General features: G+C 40.8%; 1 protein-coding gene across 35 annotated transcripts in view; it reads left to right on the top strand.

Moving 5' to 3' along the window:
• The window catches only part of SGMS1 (sphingomyelin synthase 1), a 203,360-nt gene that overhangs the window by 173,677 nt on the left and 7,334 nt on the right, over positions 1–22,349 (top strand). For all 35 annotated transcript variants that reach the window (XM_073353735.2, XM_073353729.2, XM_073353732.2 and 32 more), the window contains 2 exons: positions 12,402–12,519; positions 21,752–21,905. In XM_073353735.2, the coding sequence (XP_073209836.1) occupies positions 12,402–12,519; positions 21,752–21,905 (272 nt within the window). The remainder of the gene's footprint in view (positions 1–12,401; positions 12,520–21,751; positions 21,906–22,349) is intronic.

Here is a 22,349-nt window from a genome sequence, read left to right as displayed (position 1 = left end):
TCCTCCCTAGTGTCCAGGAACAATTCCCATTTTCTGGTTGTCTCCTGTGACCTTACGGATCAAAAGTTTCTACACTTCCAGAAAATGAAAGGATGAATTTTCCTTGTATTGCCTTTCTAGATGTTACTTTCTTTCCATGCATATTTGTGATGACTCACAAGTCAACCAGTGCCTTGCCACCCCCAGTCATTGCCTGGGATGGTAATGTGTCAGGTAATTATACTTGATCTGTTGCCAAGTTGTTTGCAGTTTAAACCTACTCTTGCTGAACAGCTACCATGCCCAGCATGGACATGACATAAAGTTGAAAATGTGGGTGATGAGAGGTGTATAGATGCTATCATTTGATGATTATTAATAGGTACATCTATGAAGGAAAATAAGGACACATGTTATGGTTATAAGAAGCACATGGGATTTTTTCAGGGAAAAAGGTAATATGCAGCGTTTATTGAAAATACATATGCATATGCATTCAGTTACACCACAAACACACACACATCCTGCAGATGGTCTTTATAGTTACCAGTCTGTCGTAGCTCGAGTCAATCTAATGGCCAATGGGTGCAGGAGTCAGGAGAAGAGCTGTTGGGGGCAGGATGTGTGTGGGGGTGCTGGAGTTAGGGCTGGGGTTGTGGGGGATGCAGGGGTCAGGGCAGGAGGCTGGGGTGGGTGAGGGGTCAGGGCAGAGGGCTGGAGGTGTGTGAGGGGGGTGCAGGGATCAGGGCAGAGGGCTGGGGGTGTGGGCTGGGGTCGTGGGCGTGCTCCCAGCCCCCTGCTCTGAGCAACTCACCAGGCTCCACTTCTCCCCCTCCCTCACAAGGGCCATCAGCTGTTCGGCAGCAGGGAGAGAGAGGAAGAGGGGCAGGAAGAGAGAGGAGGAGGGGCAGGAAACCAGCACTCTGGGGGAAGAGGCATGGCGGAGCTTGCCTACTCTGCAGCAGCAGTCGGCAGGACCAAGCTTCTTCACCCTGCCCTGGGGGAAGGGAGGCGAGGGCGGAGAAGAGCGGGCCGGGGCGGGCAGGATTTTTAATGGCACACTGCTGCCTGCCAGGGTCCCAGCCTGGGTTCAGCAGCAGGCTGAGCGGGCCTGGTGGCTGGGACTCGGCAGGCAGCAGCGTGCCATTAAAAATCAGCTCGCGTGCCGTCTTTGGCACACGTGCCATAGGTTGCCGACCCCTGCACTATAATATACATTAGCCTCTTATCTTAAATAGTTACCCAGACACTTCAACTTAAACACATTGGATTATATAAAACAACAAAACAAGTTTATTAACTACAAAGAGAGAGATTTTAAGTGAGTACTAGTAATGAGGCATAACATTCAGAAATGTTTACAAGAAAAACAAAGATAAAACAGGTTTCAGAGTAGCAGCCGTGTTAGTCTGTATCCGCAAAAAGAACAGGAGTACTTGTGGCACCTTAGAGACTAACAAATTTATTTGAGCATAAGCTTTCATGAGCTACAGCTCACTTCATCGGATGCATTCAGTGCAAAATACAGTGGGGAGATTTATATACACCAGCCTGAAGCAGATGTGCAGGTGAACGAGCCTCTGATAGTGTGGCTGATGTGATTAGGCCCTATGATGGTGTCACTTGAATAGATATGTGGACAGAGATGGCAATAGCCTTTGTTGCAAGGATAGGTTCCTGGGTTAGTGTTTTTGGTGTGTGGTGTGTGGTTGCTGGTGAGCATTTGCTTCAGATTGGGGGGCCTAATCACATCAGCCACACTGTCAGAGGCTCGTTCACCTGCACATCTACCAATGTGATATATGCCATCATGTGCCAGCAATTCCCCTCTGCAATGTACATTTGCCAAACCGGACAGTCTCTACGTAAAAGAATCAATGGACACAAAGCAGACGTCAAGAATTATAACATTCAAAAACCAGTCGGAGAACACTTCAATCTCTCTTGTCACTCGATTACAGACCTAAAAGTCACACTATTACAAAAAAAAACCCTGCAAAAACAGACTCCAACGAGAGACTGCTGAATTGGAATTAATTTGCAAACTGGACACCATTAACTTAGGCTTGAATAAAGACTGGGAGTAGATGTGTCATTACACAAAGTAAAACTATTTCCCCATGCTTATTTCCCCCCCCCCAACTGTTCCTCACACATTCTTGTCAACTGCTGGAAATGGCCCATCTTGATTATCACTACAAAAAGTTTTTTTTTCTCTCCTGCTTGTAATAGCTCACCTTAACTGATCATTCTTGTTATAGTGTGTATAGTAACACCCATTGTTTCATGTTCTCTGTGTATATAAAATCTTCCTACTATATTTTCCACTGCATGCATCCGATGAAGTGGGCTGTAGCCCACGAAAGCTTATGCTCAAATAAATTTGTTAGTCAATAAATTTGTAAGGTGCCACAAGTACTCCTGTTCTTTTTCAAGATAAAACAATTTCTAGTTCCTAACTTAACAAACCATATTACATTCAAGCAAAATTTCTCACCACATGTTTCCAGCAAGATTATTGACCAAACTCTTTCTGGTCAGGAACCCACCCCCACCCCAACCTCCCTGAGAGTCCAATGGCTATTTCCTTTGTTGTCTTCGGTGCATAGAATGTGATGGGCAGGGAGACGGGGTTGGGGGGTGCCTTGGGGTGTTTGTGCTTCCCTTATATAGTTTCAGGCCCCCCTTTTTGAAAAACATTTTCAGCTGAGAACCAGCAGATAAACCAGAACCAGAGATCCTTCCAGTCTGCGTGGAAGGATATTCTTGGCTGGCTTCTTTTCCCCCACCTGTTTGAGCTTCCTTTATTTCCCCTTCCAGCTTGATGACTCTGTTTAGTGCTTAAATGCAAATTAAGGCACACATACATTCCTTTGTTTAGGACAAACCTGTTTGCTCAGTTCTGCCAGGGTGAGGCTGTTGGATTGTGTTAATAACACCATACAGGGAAATCTTATAATTCCACATATAATGTTGCCACGCATAATTTATCAGGACAGTACTGACCACCAAATTATAAGTTTCTAATGATACCGCACAAGGCACATCTTGTACAAAGATTATTACAGTAGGGTGTAGGGTGTGAATACAGAGGTGTATTCTGTCACAGTATTAGCTTCTGATAGCACAGTACAGTTAAGTCTGGTTCAAAATAATTCCATGTATTCTCACAGAACATTCAATGAAAATCTAGCGATGTGAGCATAGTAGTACTGATTTCTGAATCACTTTGTCCTATAAATGAAGACAACACTCTATAATTTATTTTGTTTGAATACGTGTCAGTATCAATCTTACCGTGCATATGAATGTGCACAAGATTAGGGATATTTTTAAAAGAGCAGTGCCAGATACTGGGCCCATATCAACCCTTAGTGCTGCCCTTTGAGGAGGAAATGTATTCCTCCTCGCCATTGCTGATATATTCCTTCTTACCGGCTGAGAGCAGAGATTCCTCTTCTTGGGTATTGTAGAATGACCCCCAAGGAGGGTATTGGGAAACCCCCAGTCAGAGCGCCACCTCAGCTGGTGCAGGAGTGGCACTGGAACGGCTTACCCCAACCTGACCAGTACCTGTACAGTATGCCAACGTGGCCACACTGGCCTTGCTGAGGATCATCCTCCCACATGTCATGAAGCATATCATCCTCTCCAAAGGAGATCATGCTCCTCAGTGGCTTCACACCAGAACTGTAGGTGGTTCCATAAGAATAAGAGGTGTGTGACACAGAGGCCTATTGCCAAAGGGACTTTTGTTCTTTGCCACCCATCTTGCAGGATATTTATCCATAAGGGGTAACATGTAAGGTATCTACATGAAGCACATAACTTCTCAAGACTCATAATTATTGTGAGATATATGTTCAGGTAATATTTTAATGAATAATGTGCCTATGTTGAAAGTATGCATTGTGTCCTTAGAGTAGTCACCGGGTAATATGTCTCCGGGATGGCCCATTCAAGGAGGTGGGAGTTGTCACCTATCCCTGGATAGCCAATGATGTAATGCAACTCTGTTGACTATACAGTTGCTCCATCCCAAGGCTATCAAAGGAAAACTATCAGAGACAATTGCAAACAGACAAAACCACTTGGAAGTAAAAAAAAGAACCATTACAACAGATGGGGGTTCGCCCTGTCTATGAATAAAGATAAAAGACTATAGCACAGAATGGGAAGGTGCACTCTGAATCCATTCATAGAGAAAACATCTTGTGGCATGGAGGTGTTTTCCTGAAAGTTTGGTTCCTGATTCCTGTAAAGCCATCAGCTCTACAACAGACTGATCTTGGGGTGGGGTTGGAGAGACCTACTTGATTAGATAGGAAAGGAGATGTTAGGGGGCTTATTCCTTCACCCACTTACTTCCCTGGTCCTTCTCGCATGAACAGAGAGCAACAATACCCAAAGTCCAAAAGTGCAAACAATTCGATGTTTTTTGGGGTGAACCTCCAGCAAGCATGATTCCAGTTTCCTTCCTTAGTGTCCCCCTTCCCAGCTCTGACACCACAGAGCCTTACACCTGTGTCCCTGTTCCCATTCCTGCCCTTTGCCAAACATGATTCCAATTTCCCCACCCCCATTCCCTGTTCCCATTTCCCCCTTTAGCAAAATATGATTCCAATTTCCCCACCCCCATTCCCTGTTCCCATTTCCTCCACGCACACCCACACACTTCCTGACTGACTGCAGACTATATAGTAAAACTTGAATTCTGCTTAGCTATACCTTAACCAATCATTTTACTGAAATTTAACTAACCAATCCTAACATATTGTAACATGATTATTTAACCAATTATATCCCACCACCTTAATTAGTTTACACCCAGCAAAATTAATTATACAGCAGACAGAAACAATCACAGAACCAGACAGAGATTATACAGACAAACAATAGGGAAATGAGGACTACAGTGATAGAACAAGAAATGAGGATTTCACATCCCAGCTATTGATAAGTGAGTTCTTGCCAGACAGGATGCTATCAAACTAAATTTCCTTTTACATTTTTTAGGCACTTCCCTTTCTCTGGAGGTGGTAGGCATTATCAGGACAGGAGTGTATTCCTAACAGCCCAATAGCACCTTCTTTCAATGTGACTAGTTTGGAATGTGAGGAGGTGACCGGTCGCTTCCCAGCTTATGGCTGCCTCTGTTGCTTAGCCAAAGATCTTAGCTGAAGCACAGGGCCTCAGACTGTCACAGTAAGAGAAGGACCTTACACGGGCAGACAGTGATTTTGATTCTTTCTTTTATATCTCTAACTAGCCAAGTGATAAGAATACACCTAAATTCTTAGAGTATAGGCCTTTACAGACAGGCCTGAATATCTATATCCTAACAGGTAACTATTGTTAAGTATGGTCTTTAGTTCACATTTTACTATTTTGTTTTGTATGAGGACGACACAAGATATCTCACTGTATACCTCTCCCACTGAACATCAAGGCCCACTCCATCACAGCTCAAACAACATCCTCTGCCTGCTTCCGTGATCTGCCACGCACCAATGTGGAGTAACCCACTGACCTGTATCAAGCATTATGCATTGAGCCGAATGGCTAGATCAGATGCCAAATTCAGGAGCGCAGGACTACAATCACTGTTCAGCTCTTCCAGCTGGCACTAGAGGGTGTCAGCTTAGAGAGACAAGGTGGATGAGGTAATATTTTTTATTGAACCAACTTCTGTTGGTAGGAGAGACACAAACTTTCAAGGAAGAGCTCTGTGTAGCTCTAAAGCTTGTCTCTCCTACCAACAGAAGTTGGTCCAGTAAAAGATATTACCTCACCCTCTGTAATATCCTTGGGCCAACATGGCTACAATACTGCATATAGCTGACACTCCTCATTCTCACTATCCTAAGGGGATACTGCTTGCCAGTCACCAACAGTGGGATCCATAGACACGGACTCAAGAGAGTAGTTACGTTTGCTATAGTAACTGTGGGTCTTCAAGCTGTTGTTCATCTCCACATTCCATTTCCACTTTCAGTCTTTAGCTATCACAGTTTTCGAATGGTGAGGGAACTGAAGCAGGGTCATAGCCTCTCTGCCCTTTTGACCTCACAGAGGAGCACAAGGAAGGAGGCACATTGATTTAAAAAAATCTGATTTTGTGTGCATGAGGCTCATGTGGATCTACAGTGTGGGTTGCACACTGAATGCAACATCTTGATGAACCACAGTTCTTTGAGTTGGCTGCCTCCTAGATTTGTGGCTAAACTTTTCTCCCTACAGAAACATAACTAATTGAGCATTTTAGAGGAAGAAGATTCAGAGAGCTATGTTATGAGTTTAAAAACCTGGCATTTGGGTAAGTATTCCAAACCCATATATGCTCAATCAAGTGATTAGCCTTTTAACAAGGAGACCAGAAATCTTTGACATCATAAGTAGGATATTTATAATACAACTTCCTTCATTGCCTTTTACCTTTATAGCTGTTAGTAATTAAAAGACCATTTGGATTATTCTCAGACAAACTATCAGAAGTAATCCCTGATCTTCTGAGATGACAAAGTAACCATGGAGACAAAGAAAAAAGCATTCATAGGTATAATTATTCCACTGGATAGTGAAGATAACTGGGAAGTCCCTGATATGTTACCATAGGTTGTATGTTAATATATCAAATGACATTTTGACTTGTTGTTTAAACATTATCTCCATTTTTGTATGGGCACAGTGAGGCCCTGAAGTTCAGGGTCCAATTCAGGAAAGCATCCCTTTTTAGGGAAGTTAAGCATATTTAAATGCTTTGCTGAATCAGAGTCTTGTTCAAAGGTACATAGTGAGTTGGTGCCAGAATATGTGTTGGGGTTCCAAGCTCCCTGACTACTTCTCTAACTGGAAAATCATACTTCCCCCTGAATCAGTTATTCCTTTAACTTTTGTAAACCATAATAAATAGATTTAATCCTAAATACATTTAACAAGAGGATTTATCTGAGATAATCTAATTTGACTAGCTTTTATTTTCTCAACAATAATGCTATGGCATATGAATAAGTTATTTAGCCAAGAGGCGTAATTCTTAGCTTTTATATAATATATAATGATATAAAAATGGAAAATAATAATATAGAACTTTGAGGATATTTTTGGCCAACATTAATAATATTTAGTCATTTACTCTATGCTGTCATTAACTCATTAACCGGTAATTAAGTCTTTGAAAATGTTGCTCATTACAGTCACACACCCTGAACCATCCTGAATTTAATACTAACATTTCTGTTCATAAATCTAGGAAATGTAAATTAAATTAGCTTGGGTCTTTTGTTTTTGAAGAGCAAACTGTGCCCACTAGTGGTGCATGCATCAATAGCATTATATGAGAAGATTCTGTTTTATTGTGTATAGACTTATATACTGATTTCATCACCATAGTATTTGCGAGCTTGCCAGTAGTGGTTTAAGCATCGTAACTAATGTCTGTCATGTGTTTGTTCTCTTATCCTCTTCCCAAGGAGAAACGTGTGCGCAATGGAGTATTTTATTTGTTTTTTGGTTGTTTGGTTTTCATATATTCATAACATATTTTGACTTTTCAGGCTAGATTCCCATTCTCAAAAACAGTGGTGGTGCTGCCCCCCTTACACCGAATAGCCCAGTGCCCTAACCATAGGAGCTATGGAGTCATTCTGTCTATCACAGTAAATGTATAAGTATTTTGTGTAAAGTGCGACAGTTTCAACAGGAGAGAGACCCTCAGAATAGCCAATAGCCTGGTGCTTAGCGTATCTTGGGAAGCGGGGAGACCTAGGTTCAAGTCCCAGCTCCGGAGTGGAGATTGAAATTCCTTTCTCTCACATCCCAGATGAATGCACTAATCACTGAAGTACTGCATATAAAGGGTTTTGTGAATCTAGCCTTCATTTTTTGCTTTTATTAAAAATACTCCAAATTAAATGTTTTGTTCAACCCTAAATTAAAGTTTTCAGACTTCAATTCATTGAAAATGCTAAAAAAAAAATAAAAATAAAAATTGGCTTCTATTCAACCAGAGCCAAATTTTTTTTATTTTTCCAGAACTATTAGCAAACCAAAAAATGAATTGGCACAGCTCTACTGAGTATGACTAAGGGTTGCAGAATCCACCTGTAATTTAAACTATCTACCTACAGTGCATAAAACCATTACACTCTAGTGCAACTCCTCACAGTTGGGTCTCAGAAGTATATTACAAGTTAGTAGCCATTTGTTAATTAGTGAACTTAAAAGTATTGTCTGAGTCTCTCTCCTTTGGTGTGCTATAATGGTATACATAGTTGCAACAATCTTGTGAGTATTTCCAGCCTGAGAAAAACAGTGGTATTGAATTTTTACTTCACATTTGCCTTTTACAGTTTATTCTGTGTCTTTAGCCCAGAGTCTGCTAAACCAGTTAGTTTAAATAGTTTAATAAAATGGATGTTCAGCCTTGAGTTCAGCTTTTGCTCCTTAGTGAAATTGATCTCTCTAATGGAATAATGCCCTTATCCCAGTTTGCAATAGTTACATCCATGGAGATATAGTCTGATAGTACAACCTTAAACCTTCTTTAGTGTATTCCTGTTTGCAAAAATATTTACTGTTTCAAGAGGAGGTAATCCTTCTTTGTCTGAAAGATATGTGTGTACACAATATATTGTTTGAAATCTTTCCATCAAAGCATTTAAATCTCTTATGTAATATTAATCTAGCATTGTTGAGTCATGCTGTAGTCAGATCAATAGTACTGCAACTAATTGACTCTGCCAAAAGCCATTAAAAATCAAATTGTCAGCCATTTGTGAGTTTCACGAGAGTTCAGTTTGCTACTTGTTGTTTTGAAACTTTACTTGTTTAAATGGTATTAGATGTGGTTTTGTCTGGATTAAGTGCTTTTAAAAAAGTGAAATTTGAAAGCAGTCACAAGTAAATGCTTTAGGAATCCTTGCCTAAATACGTAGTTTTTACTTTAACAGAGACAGTCTGGGGAAGGAGAGCAACAAGAGTGGGAAGGGATAACTTTTCAGTATGTTTACTATATAACCTTCTTGCAGACAGCTTCTCTTAAAGTATTCCATGGAAAGTGCTATAATGATAGAGTAATATACCTGGGGCCTTGTATGGTAAGTTGTCAAGGTTCCTTCCCCACTCTGAACTCTAGGGTACAGATGTGGGGACCTGCATGAAAACCTCCTAAGCTTACTTTTACCAGCTTAGGTTAAAACTTCCCCAAGGTACAAACTATTTTACCCTTTGCCCTTGGACTTCCACTGCCACCACCAAACATTTATCTGGGTTTCTTTATTAGGAAAGCGTTGTTTGGAAACGTCTATCCCCCCAAAATCCTCCCAACCCTTGCACCCCACTTCCTGGGGAAGGTTTGGTAAAAATCCTCACCAATTTGCATAGGTGACCACAGACCCAAACCCTTGGATCTTAAGAACAAGGAAAAAGGATTTTAATAGAAGTAAAAAGTAAAAAATCTGTAAAATCAGGATGGTAAATACCTTACAGGGTAATTAGATTCAAAACATAGAGAATCCCTCTAGGCAAAACCTTAAGTTACAAAAAGGCACACAGACAGGAATATCCATTCTATTCAGCACAGCTTAATTTCTCAGGCATTTAAAGAAATCATAATCTAACGCATATCTAGCTAGATTACTTACTAAATTCTAAGACTCCATTCCTGTTCTATCCCCAGCAAAAGCATCACACGCAGACAGACCCAGACCCTTTGTTTTTCTCCCTCCTCCCAGCTTTTGAAAGTATCTTGTCTCCTCATTGGTCATTTTGGTCAGGTGCCAGCGAGGTTATCCTAGCTTCTTAACCCTTTACAGGTGGAAGGATTTTTCCTCTGGCCAGGAGGGATTTTAAAGGTGTTTATCCTTCCCTTTATATTTATGACACAAGTAGAGACAGTATGGGAGAAAGGATAATGTTTGATCTTACCTAAGAATTCTACTTTTGGCTGGATGAGAAACTGCAAGCCTAGTTTGCCATCATTTCCTCAGTTTTAAATGCTGATTATTTTACGAAAGCAAAACCAACATAACATGTAACTAACATAAGGTTGTACCAGTTCTTCACCAGATTTCTTCTATGTTAAGTTTCTTTCCTCTAACCTTTATCTGTTGTTTTTGAGAATATCTCAGAGTGATTCTCTTCCTCAGCACAGTGAGGCTTAATCCTGATGTATCATATATATGCTTGCCAATATTTAATATTATTGCTACTGTTATTATAGTTATTACTACTATAATTACATTGAAAGTTGGCAGCAGAAGGCTAAGTGGGCCAAATTTTGGGTTGGCCTCAACCTGCAACCTAAAGTTATACTTGTATTTTGTGTGCCATTGGTACTTGCAAAGCCTGCATTTCATTTTTAACATGAATTTGCAATTAGGGTGACAGCTAATGATCAGTTTTTCACACTCAAACCTGAATGGATAAAACTTGCAGATGTAATTATAGAGGTAAATTTTGAAATGTGTGACTGATTGTGTTTTCATGAGTCCACTGTGGATCCATGGTATTTAAACCTCCAGTTCTTCTTCAAGTGCTGGTTCCTATTGTATTCCTCATGTGGGTACACATGTGCAGCATGCACCTGAGTTCAGAGATTTTAACAAGCTGTGTCTCTTGGTCCACATATGCTCAGTTGGTCTCCTCATGCTTCTGAGCAAGAGTAGAAGAGGCAGTACAGGTTGACACCCCCTCAGTTCCTTACCGCCGCATGGTCCTGAGTCAGAATTCAATGTTCTCTCTTTCTTCAGCTTTCAGAGATCCTGCAGATAAAATAGTATATAGTTATTCTTTTTAGTTTAGTACAGCTATAGTTTTAGTGTCATTTGTGTACTTTACTTCCCAGGACCGGGGACTACCTCCCTGCAGTCTGGGCCTATGCCCAAAGTCCCAGGCTTCAAAAACTGCATCTCCTGCACTAGATCCTTCGCTGTCAAAAAGGAACACCAATGTTGTGTCTACTGTCTGAGTGAGACACACATTTCTTCTGTGTTTGTTGATCATTTCCACCAATAAATTGCAAACCCTGTGAGCTTCATCTTAGGAAACCCTTAATGGAGAAGGCCCTGAGGCCCCCCTCTGATCTGGGGCAGGGAAACCCTCCTCTACAGCAGCCTCAGTAAATGAGCACATGCCTAGGAGCAGAGCCTTCAATTTCAAAGACCAAAGACTCTTCCTTCAGGGCTTCCCATGAGAATAAAGGGCGTTCTCATGGGCGCAAGGACAGATGCCTGTCAAGAACTGTCCATAAGAGATGCGCTCCTTCCCTGAGCCAATCGAGGTTGGGTGAGCCTTCTAAAGGAGGGCAAGTTGGTGGCAAAAAAGAGCTTTTCAGGTTGAAGTTGATGCAACAGTTATAGTATCCAGAAGCTTGACCACAGGTTTTTTTATGAGGAGGGATTCTTGGTTGCAATCCTTGGGCTTTCCCAGGGAAGTGAAGAATACTATGCAGGACCTTCCCTTTGATGAGTCAAACCTCTTTAATAAGAAAATGACTGACTCTTCATTCATTAAAAGACTTGAGGGTACCCTCCACTCCCTATCTGTATTCCACTACCTGCCCTCCGTCCCCTCTGCTTCTGGTCTGGTTGGATTCACCATGAGAAGAGAAACTGAGGGGACGTCAACCAGCAGTACCTCTTATATCCTCACTCGAAAACACAAGAAGACCCACTATGGATATGAGGGCCAATGGACGCCACTCGGTAAAATGTCTGGACTCGGATGCATGCTCATGCATATCCATGTGTTGAATACAGATACAGATCACATATTTCAAAGGACTTCCGATATTAGTAAACAACCTCCTTTTGTCATTGGTTGGTCTAATTCAGCTTTGTAATAATTGTATTTCTGTATTTTAGATTGCCGATTCTCTTTCATGAGTAACAATTTTTAATGTATATTAGTAAATCGAATATGATTGCTCCTTTTGGAAGATAATTCACTGTTTGTAGATGCAGAGATACTCTGCAGAGATTAAAGGAATTCAGCCTCTGGCTAGAAACCTATGTTAGTTTTGGACTGGCTTTGTTTGCTATCTTTAAACTATGAGTTATTTGTATTTATGAGGAATGGTGGTAGGAAGCGATCGTAGGTTAGTGTTTAGAACTAAAAGTTAGAAATTTGGGGTTTAGTCTTAATTCTGCCACTTAATTCTGCCACTGAGTTACTGTGTAATCTTAATTGCATTCTGTGCCTGTTTTGCACCTGTAAAATGGGAGATACCTTCTATTTACTACTGTTTGTAAAGTTCTTTAATAGTTTTAAATGAAAGCTGATGTAGATGCATAAAGCATTATTAAAATTACTGAGCTTGAATTGTCAACATGATATTCTAGACTGATGCCTTTCATGTTTTTAGACAAATCTTGGTAGAATTTGTTTCCTTAGAATGACACTTGTTTCCCCCCTTTCTCCAGGTCTATTATTAGCAGAAGATTTTTCTGTATAGTTGGCACACTATACCTATATCGGTGTATTACGATGTATGTAACTACACTGCCAGTACCCGGTATGCATTTCAACTGTTCTCCAAAGGTAAGTTTTTCTCACTGCAATTCCATTTGCTAGCTTCTGTTCTTTTTCCTTTTTCCACACGCCAGAGATCCTTAATAACTGTGAACAGACCTGTTGATTGTAACTCTCATATAAGTTGGAATGGCAAGGACGTTTTTTCACAGATCGTCAATGCTGCAAATTTGTCAACCGGGGTGCTAGCTGTTGAACAATGCAAAGCACTCCCTTCTCAGGCCTAATTTACAGTGTTTGTGTCAATTTTTAACTATTTTGATTAGGGGTGTGACTTTTTTTTTTTTTTTTTTTTCTGAGATAGTGGAATCTGTACATCCTATAATGAGATGCAGTTACTGATGTAGAGGTGCCATATACCACTGTAGCTTACTTCTAGAGCTGAGCAAAATTTGAAATTTCCATCTCATGGGAAATTCCAGTATTTCAGCATTTGTATTTTCATCCCGAATGGAAAAGAAAAGTTAACATTTGTAAAATTTTCATGGAATTAAATATTCCAAAAAACTTAATTTCAAAAATATTAAAATGTTTTCTCCTTTTTCGATCGAAACAAAACCTTTCGTCATTCTTGAAATTAGTGTTTCGTTTCTGTTGGTTGAACTCAGGTAGGATGCTTCGTTGCAAGTTAGTTCGACATTAAACTGTATTTTCCCCATTGTGGCGCATTGACACATATAGTCATAGAAGATTAGGGTTGGAAGAGTCCTCAGGAGGTCATCTAGTCCAACTCCCTGCTCAAAGCAGGACCAACCCCAACTAAATCATCCCAGCCAGGACTTTGTCAAGCTGGGCCTTAAAAATCTCTAAGGATGGAGATTCCACCACCTCCGTAGCTAACTCATTCCAGTGCTTCATTACCCTCGTCGTGAAATAGTCTTTCCTAATATCCAACCTAGACCTCTCCCGCTGCAACTTGAGACTATTGCTTCTTGTTCTGTCATCTGTCACCACTGAGAACAGCCTAGCTCCATCCTCTTTGGAACCCCGCTTCAGGTAGTTGAAGGCTGCTATCAAATCCCCCTGCACTCTTCTCTTCTGCAGACTAAATAAGCCCAGTTCCATCAGCCTCTCCTCACAAGACATGTGCCCCAGCCCCCTAATCATTTTAATTGCCCTCCACTGGACTCTCTCCAATTTTGGGGGGCCCAAAACTGGACGCAATACTCCAGATGTGGCCTCACCAGTGCCAAATAGAATGGAATAATCTCTTCCCTTGGTCTGCTAGCAGTGCTCCTACTAATGCAGCCCAATATGCCGTTAGCATTCTTGGCAACAAGGGCACACTGTTGACTCATATCCAGCTTCTTGTCCACTGTAATCCCCAGGCCCTTTTCTGCAGAACTGCCCCTTAGCCAGTTGGTCCCCAGCCTGTAGCAGTGCATGGGATTCTTCCATCCTCAGTGCAGGACTCTGCACTTGTCCTTGTTGAACCTCATCAGATTTCTTTTGGCCCAAGCCTCCAATTTGTATAGGTCACTCTGGACCCTATCCCTACCCTCCAGTGTATCTACCTCTCCCCCCAAGTTTAGTGTCATCCGCGAACTTGCTGAGGATGCAATCCATCCCATCATCCAGATCATTATTGAAGATGTTGAACAAAGCCAGCCCAGGACCAACCCCTGGGCAACTCCGCTTGATACTGACTGCCAACTAGAAATCAAACCATTGATCACTACCTGTTGAGCCCGACAATCTAGCCAGCTTTCTATCCACCTTATAGTCCATTCATCCAATCCATTTTTCTTTAACTTTCTGTCAGGAATACTGTGGGAGACCATATCAAAAGCTTTGCTAAAGTCAAGATATATCACATCCACCACTTTCCCCATATCCATAGAGCCAGTTATCTCATCATAGAAGGCAGTCAGGTTGGTCAGGCATGACTTGCCCTTGGTGAATCCATGTTGACTGTTCCTGATCACCTTCCTCTCCTCCAAGTGCTTCAAAATGGATTCCTTGAGGACCTACTCCATGATTTTTCCAGGGACTGAGATGAGACTGACCAGTGTGTAGTTCCCCAGATTCTCCTTCTTCCCTTTTTTAAAGATGGGCACTATATTTGCCTTTTTCCAATCATCCAGGACCTCCCCTGATCACCACGAGTTTTCAGAGATAATGGTCAATTGCTCTGCAATCACATGAGCCAAGTCCCTCAGCACCCTCGGGTGCATTAGATCTGGCCCTATGGACTTGTGCATGTCCAGCTTTTCTAAATTGTCCTTAACCTGTTCTTTCACCACTTAGGTGAACATGGAAGTTGTATTTTGGGAGCCTGATGGTCTCTATTCTCCCCAAGGACCAAGCTTCACAGCTGGACTATATCTGCGATTCACAAGTCCCCATACAGTTTCATCAAAGGGGAGTCCAGATGGCATTGTGGGATTTGTAGTCCTCCAGAGAGCCTGACCTGTAGGTCCCATGAGGCAATGCACTAGTAGGAAAGTGCAGTGTGACGGGGCAAGGCCAGATGGCTATAGAAAAGTAGTGGGAGATAGATATATTAGCTCCAGGCTAAACAAATCCCTGGTACCAGGATAAGTGAAATGGCAGCTGCTCCAGGTCAATTAAGACACTTGGGGCCGATTAAGAACTTTCCAGAAGGCAGGTAGAATGCTAGGTTGATTGGGACACCTGAAGCCAATCAGGGGCTGGCTGAAGCTAGTTAAAAACCTCCCAGTTAGTCAGGTGGGTGTGCATGTCAGGAGTTGTGGGAGGAAGTTGCGCTGTTGGAGAGACTGAGTATTACACACCATATCAGGCACGAGGAAGGAGGCCCTGAGGTAAGGGTGAAGTGGAGCTTGAGGAAGTGAGGGCTGCTGTGGGGGAAGTAGCCCAGGGAATTGTACATGTCATGTTTCTAAAAGGTCAGCTACCATAGCTGATACTATTAGGGTCCCTGGGCTAGAGCCCGGAGTAGAGGGTGGGCCCGGGCTCTCCTCCCTCCCCCCCAACCTTTGCCCCCTGATTAATCACTGAGACTGGGAGACAACAGAGACTGTGCAAGGAAGGATAACTTCTCCTCACCTCCCTTGCTGGCTTATGATGAAAATGGCTTCCCTTGTTTCTAGAAAGAGAAGGGTTACGTGGAGGGTCACAGTGAGCCTCTGAGGCTAGCGAAATCCGCCAGGAAATGCGGGACCCACGGAGGCAAGGACAGAGCTTTGTCACAGCAGTTTAATGTTTTGTTGAATTGATTTGAAACAAAGCATTTCAGGTTAGTTAAACAAAGTAAAATATTCCAATTTGTATCAAACTGACCCAATGAGAAATAACTTGTTTCCATTCTTCTAGTAGAAAATCAAAGAGTCTTTGAAAAACAGAAATTTTCCAATAAAAAAATTAGATTTTGTGGACAGTAAATTTTCCATCTTAATGATTTTCTTATGGCAAATTCCCACCCAGCTCTACTTACTCCCCTAAATTTACAAGACTAAGCTATCCTAGTATAAGCACCTTTATATGGGTATAATTGCATCTGCACTAAGGGGGTTATGTTATACCAGTTTGAAACCAATATAATTTAAGCGATACAAAAACTGAAGACAAGCTGTCGTGCTTGCTCACTCTCTCCATAGCATTCCTATCCCTCGCCAGCCTAGATGTTAATTATGGTAATTATTAAACTTGAGAGAAATAATCTAATCAGCCTATTTGAAACCTCCCACGTACAAGCTCTCTACGGCTTCGTCCACATTTTTCTGTATTGGTGAAACTCCACTTGCAGAGCATAATTAGTTATAAGCCATCTTAAAAGTCCAAAACCCCTTAACCTACTTTACAGTAGTATTGCTATTGTTCTTTTATGGGTGGAACTGCACTGATGCAGAAAAATGCCTACATGTTCTTAAAGTAGACAAACCCAAAATGTTTGGTTTCCAAGAGAAAATGTTCCAATGAGTGTGCTGACCAATGATGGAAATTAGCTCTGCTTATATGATGACAGTGCAGTCTTTGCCAAATCGTATGTGGCTGCTTGGAGACATAAGTCTTTGTAAATGGAGGAATGGGTAGGGACATGAGAAGGAGAAATCAGCAACATGTGTAATCAGTCAATTAAACAGTGAGCCACTATAAGTACAAAAAGAAAACAGATACTATAATTCCAAACTGAGTAAATCTGCCATTTCTGAAAAGGAACATTCTTTATTTCAACAGAAATTAGGCAGATTTGCCAATGTTTTAAGTGACCTTTATAACAAGGACTAACCTGCACTGTACTGCATTACTGCAGAGTTTTGATATATTGATTAGCTTCTCTTGATCTTTCTCAGGACTTCCTTGTAAAATACAGAACATTTTCAATCCCGAAAACCCCTTCTCATCTCCTTGTCTGAGTCAAACATAGTTTGAAAGAAATGATTTGGTGTTTGGGAGAATTCTAGGCTTTTATGGGTAATGCAGGAAGTATAATCACCATGAAAGACACTAAACAGATCCTTAATGTTAGAACTGTCTGAAAAGTACAATTCATGCCTTCTGTTGAGTTTTTAAAACAAGAATGAGCTCTAAAATAAAGAAATATTAGTCTTCAGAAGACAAATGTATTCAGTAGTGACTGATTTAAGTAGTACATGTTTTGTTCTAATTATTAAGTGGTTAGCATGGCTACTTTAGGCTGTGAACCTCTTTAAAATTAGATTAAGATACAGCATGAAGAATTATCTGGTTACTACACTAATCCATTAGATCCTAGCTGGTTAATATACTAAGCCGTTAGATCCTACACTTCCAGGTAGTTTGTGGGCATGCAATACAGTCTTTTCTTTGAGTGACTAATATGCCCCTGTTATGCTTGCAACAAAGTGTAAAAAAATTCCATTACTTCCATTAGTGGCCTCTTTTGAATGAATTAAAATATCTGATCGGAGTCACTCTAGCAGGTGTGAGCAGCCCAGGCAGTATCTTACAAACACTCCATAAAAGAGTTAATGATCTTCTGGAAGGAGCCAAAACCTTTGTTTGGAGGGGGAGTGGAATCTTCAGAAATAGATTTTTAAGTATATATATATGATACATTCCAAAGGCAAAACAAAAAAAAAAAATCTCCAGAAGTATCTTTGAGCCTAAATCATTCATTGCATAGATAGTTTAAACATCAAGAGGAAGGGATAAACCCAGTCAGATATGTGGAAATCTACCTGGCCCTTCCACCTACTGTTTAAATTGAAGTAAATTTGCACGCATGCACATGCAGCTCCTCTGTGGGCTACACTAGTTAAATTTCTTTCAAAATGAAAAGTGGAGACTAATGTTCTGAGGCCTCTTAGATTTTGCTGCTAGGAACGGGAAGCAAGTCCCAGGACATATGTGGTATATGGATACTTCAATGCATCCATGTCTTCCAGGGAGCATAGGTGGACAGAGGTCAACAGTAGGAATCATGAGGAGAGAAAAGGGCTAACTATAAAAGATGACCACGGGTCAGCCCTGTCCTTCTCATTGATAATCCCTTGTGCTTGGGGTGGAAGACAGGGTTTCCACGCCAGTGGGCTAGCTGAAGCTAGAGGGAGATAGTAAGCCTCCGAAGAACCAGAGCTACATTAGAGGTCAGAGAAGCCTGTACACTGTTTCTTGCTTCAGGCTGGGGGCAGGGAGACACTGCAATGCCGAACCCTTAACTCCAAACTTATGCTTCCCACATGAAAGAACAACATGTCACACGCTTTCCCATTTATGTCTGCTATAAATATAAATTATAGTGTTGCTGAAAAAGGTTAAGCTTTTCATTACAGTGTGAGTTGGATTAATTTGGTGAGTCTCTTGTGTGTCTGTATCCTTGGGAGAGGGGTGGAGTATGTTTAATGTTGTGACTGGATGTTAAAGTATTACAAACAAGTTTTCCAGAACTTGTAAGTTCTTTTGTATTGTGTGTTTGTGTGAATATGTTTTGCTCTTAGCAGTTTTAGCTGGTTTTTAATAAGCTTTTGTTTGTGGAAACAGTCTGAATGTGTCTAGTTTGTGGTAGTACTTCATCAATCATCTTTCTATTTAATAAAATGTTTTTGAAAACTCTGCCACTCTGCCTTTTTTTAAAGCTTCTTTCCTGTCTTTCACATCTCACTTTTCTTTCATATTGTAGTTATTAACGTTTGGTTTCTTCCATTGTTCAGTTCTCATCACCTGTTTGTCCCTTGCTAACACTTTTCTCCGCCCCCACCCCCGCACCGGTTTCTCTTTCCTTGCATTCTCTGTATTGTCTCCTTCATTCCTTCAGTTATTGTCTCTCCATTTCTTACTCTTCTTCTCTCCAGTAATCTCACTTCTTCCCAAAATCCCTCTTTCTTCTTTTTTCTAACCAGTCTCCCCAGCCTCTCCACATAGTCACCTACCCATCCTATTCATCCCAATGCATCTGAATACTTGTGATAGGCAGGAGAATTTTGCTCCGTTCAGAGACCACTGTGTCAATTGCTCTTTCCCTATCCTTGCTGCAGAGGGGGTTACTGGAAAAAAATGGGTTTTTCAGTCACTCTTCAGAGGAGTGTAATGAATACAGGTTTTATCTTCCTTTTTTGGGGAGATAGGAGGGTATAGATAGTTCGCAGATTGACTTTCCCCAGGAGACAGCTAAGGCACCAGCTTTCAGTTTTTTCTGCATTGGTGGGAATAGTGAACATCAGCCAGTAAGTGATGGTGTTTCCTCGTCTTCTGTGTGAGATCTGCTCTACCTTCCTGAACACTCAGCAGCCTGGTAAAGGAGGCCCTGAATTGTATTAAATCTGTGCCGAGGTGGCCTGGCTCCACAGCCAGAGGGAAATGGCCATACCACAAAGTGAGCAAATGTAGTTATCTAGCACTCACTGCACGTACGACCAATGTCCTATGTTCCTTGCTGATGTTTGCGCCAACTTGTGGAAATGATACAACAGAGCTAGAAATGCTGTACATAATTTATGGAGGCATTTCCAACGCTGGATACACTGGGTGGTAGCCATATGAGGAGTGGGTAATAATAGGGGAATATGAGTAACCAGAACTATACAACTTTACAGCTCTTCTTTATGCAGAAACCATTGTGTCAAATTTCAGATGTTATCACACCACAATGACTGTTAAGGTGGTATTTACTGTTCAATCAAGCTCATTAAATTGGACAATTCATCCAATTTACTATTGGATTAATTTCTGTAGGAACAACACTGTTACTAAGGGACTTTATTTAATTCATCTTAATTGTTTACAGTTTATCATTATCAAATTAAAAGGAAAATGGGAGGTTACCAGATTTAATGAAAACACCTAAAAATTGCAGTCTGTCACTGGAAGAATTTGATTTCTGTTTAACATACTTATTTTTTGTGGAGGCGTTGGGCTTCATAATATGTGTTAGATGAGATTTTTTTCAAAGAAAAGAGACATTGGTATGTAAAGTACATTTTTGCACTCTGTGGCATTCAGTGTATAGGATTTTACTAGTGCTACAGATAGATGTTCCTGCTGCTTGATCTGCTTAATGCAGTGTTCCCAAACTTGTTCCGCCAGTTGTGCGGGGAAAGCCCCTAGTGGACCTGGCCGGTTTGTTTACCTGCCTCGTCCACAGGTTCGGCCGAACACGGCTCCCAGTGGCCGCGGTTCGCTTCTCCAGGCCAGTGGGAGCCACTGGAAGCAGCAGCCAATACTTTCCTTGGCCCGCGCCACTTCCAGCAGCTCCCATTGGTCTGGAGCAGCGAACGGTGGCCACTGGGAGCCGCGATCGGCCGAACCTGTGGACGAGGCAGGTAAACAAACCGGCCCGGCCCTCTAGGGGCTTTCCCCTCACAACCGGCGGAACAAGTTTGGGAACCACTGGCTTCGTGTGTCATCTTGTAATCCCAGGAAACTATTCCATGTTTTTATAGCTATTGTGTTTATATTTCATTGCTGTTAGATGTTTGAATTTTTATTGTGAATTTTGCTTTGCATTGGTCCATTATTCATTGGAAGAAGTAAGTAAGTTGCATGATAGCTCATGTAGTAAAATAACCTATTTTTTTCCTCCACAAACACATCTGTTTGCCAATAGAAACCAGCGTAGCTCCAAAAAACCCTGTATTCTAGGAATTGGATTTAGGCAAGACTACATACATTTGATTAATCTGTCAGTTCTGTATTTTGGCTGCCTGACCTTAACTTCTGGGTTCTGTCTCATTCTTAGAAAATAAGCTAAATTTGGAGGACCTTTTACTATTGCTGTACAAATTATTTGCCTGGCTGACTTAATTCCTTTGCCATTCATCTATGAGAAAGAGTGACCACTTCACTATTTTCTGGAGATGTAACTGTAAAGGAGATAGAAAAGCTGTTTTGCTAGGAGTTGTTTTCCGACTTTCCCAGGATTCTACAGTATATCTACGGTGCTTACAATGTATTCTCAGGTATAGCTGTGTAGCTCCCACTGAGAAAACTAAACAATTACCTGAATTTAAAGCTCCCATTAGAATATTTTTTCCTTACAGTAATGAACAATATTGAATGTTGCCGGCAAAACATCTGCAGAAGAATGTCATAAATGGCAGCACTTATAAATATTTATGAATACCAGAGAAAATGATTTCATGTTACCTATTTTAGTGTTACCATAACTGATAACGCTCTAAAATCATGGCATATTAATTGCTAGATGTAATGGCAGTAACTATGGAGTTATTGCTTTGATCCAGTATAATACCAAAAAGATATGTCATGTTGATTATTTTAATTGAAAGTGAATGAGTTAAGGCTGGCTATTTGTTAGTTTCCTTTTCTCCCCAAACCGTTAGCTATTTGCAGAGAAAAGGGAAGGCCCTGACAATTTTTTCTCTAAGGGAAGTCTCCATAATTTTGGGTTTCCTATCTTAGAAAATATAAATCTATTTAAGTAAAGTAACACTGCATGCATTTTCATCCCAGTAGTGTTTACTCCATGTTATAATCTGAAAACAATTCATTTTTTTTCCATTTTTATGTATTGTAGTCTTAAAGTCTCATTCTTATGCCTCAAAGATGTTTGGCAGTAGTCTTTGGAACCAATCGTTTTTTTTTCTCATTAAATAGCTCATGTGTAAAATTACCGAGATAAAGGGTCTGATCACACAAATTAGTAAGCATCCTCAAGTCCTATTAGCATCACTGGGAGTCAGGCTTGTTCAGCATTGAATTGGAGATGCTTGACATTACCCTGTAGGGTAATGCCTTCTCTCATAATCTATGTTAATTTTTCATATCTTTAATGCAGTATGAAATAATCTTGGTTAAATATGTTCTTCTCTTCTTCCACCAGCTCTTTGGAGATTGGGAGTCTCACCTGAGAAGGATAATGAAATTGCTTGCTGGAGGGGGATTATCTATCACAGGATCCCACAACATGTGTGGTGACTATCTGTACAGCGGCCACACAGTCATGTTAACGCTTACATATTTATTTATCAAAGAGTGTAAGTTTATTACAATGTTTATGGAATTTAATTTTGTATATAATTAATGATTAAAGAATGTTCACTGTCTCGATCCATTAATAGAATTAGAGTGAAAAACCCAACTTGTTCAAGTCTATTCAGTAATGTAAGACAATAATATATGCTTTATTGACTAAGAAAACAGGTGAAAATGGAATAACACTACTGTATGAGTTATACTTGGATTATTCATTCTTATTAAAGTATATTTTGACTAGAACATGATATAAAACATACTTCATGCTCAGTGAATATAGTGCTTTTGATCCAAGTATTTTAATCGTTGAAAAGCACAAGCCTCACAATACCTCAGTTTAGTAGGTAAATATTAGCATACTTGTTTTGCAGAATGGGAAATGTGGCACAAAAAACCTAAGTGACTTTCCCAAAGATACTGGAAGTTGTATGCATACAACTGAAGAG

The sequence above is a fragment of the Lepidochelys kempii genome, chromosome 7, assembly GCF_965140285.1.
Source record: "Lepidochelys kempii isolate rLepKem1 chromosome 7, rLepKem1.hap1, whole genome shotgun sequence".
In the NCBI taxonomy this organism is placed as follows: domain Eukaryota; kingdom Metazoa; phylum Chordata; order Testudines; family Cheloniidae; genus Lepidochelys; species Lepidochelys kempii.
The sequence above is the reverse complement of the archived record's forward strand: the minus strand, read 5'-3'. Positions and strand labels throughout refer to the sequence as shown.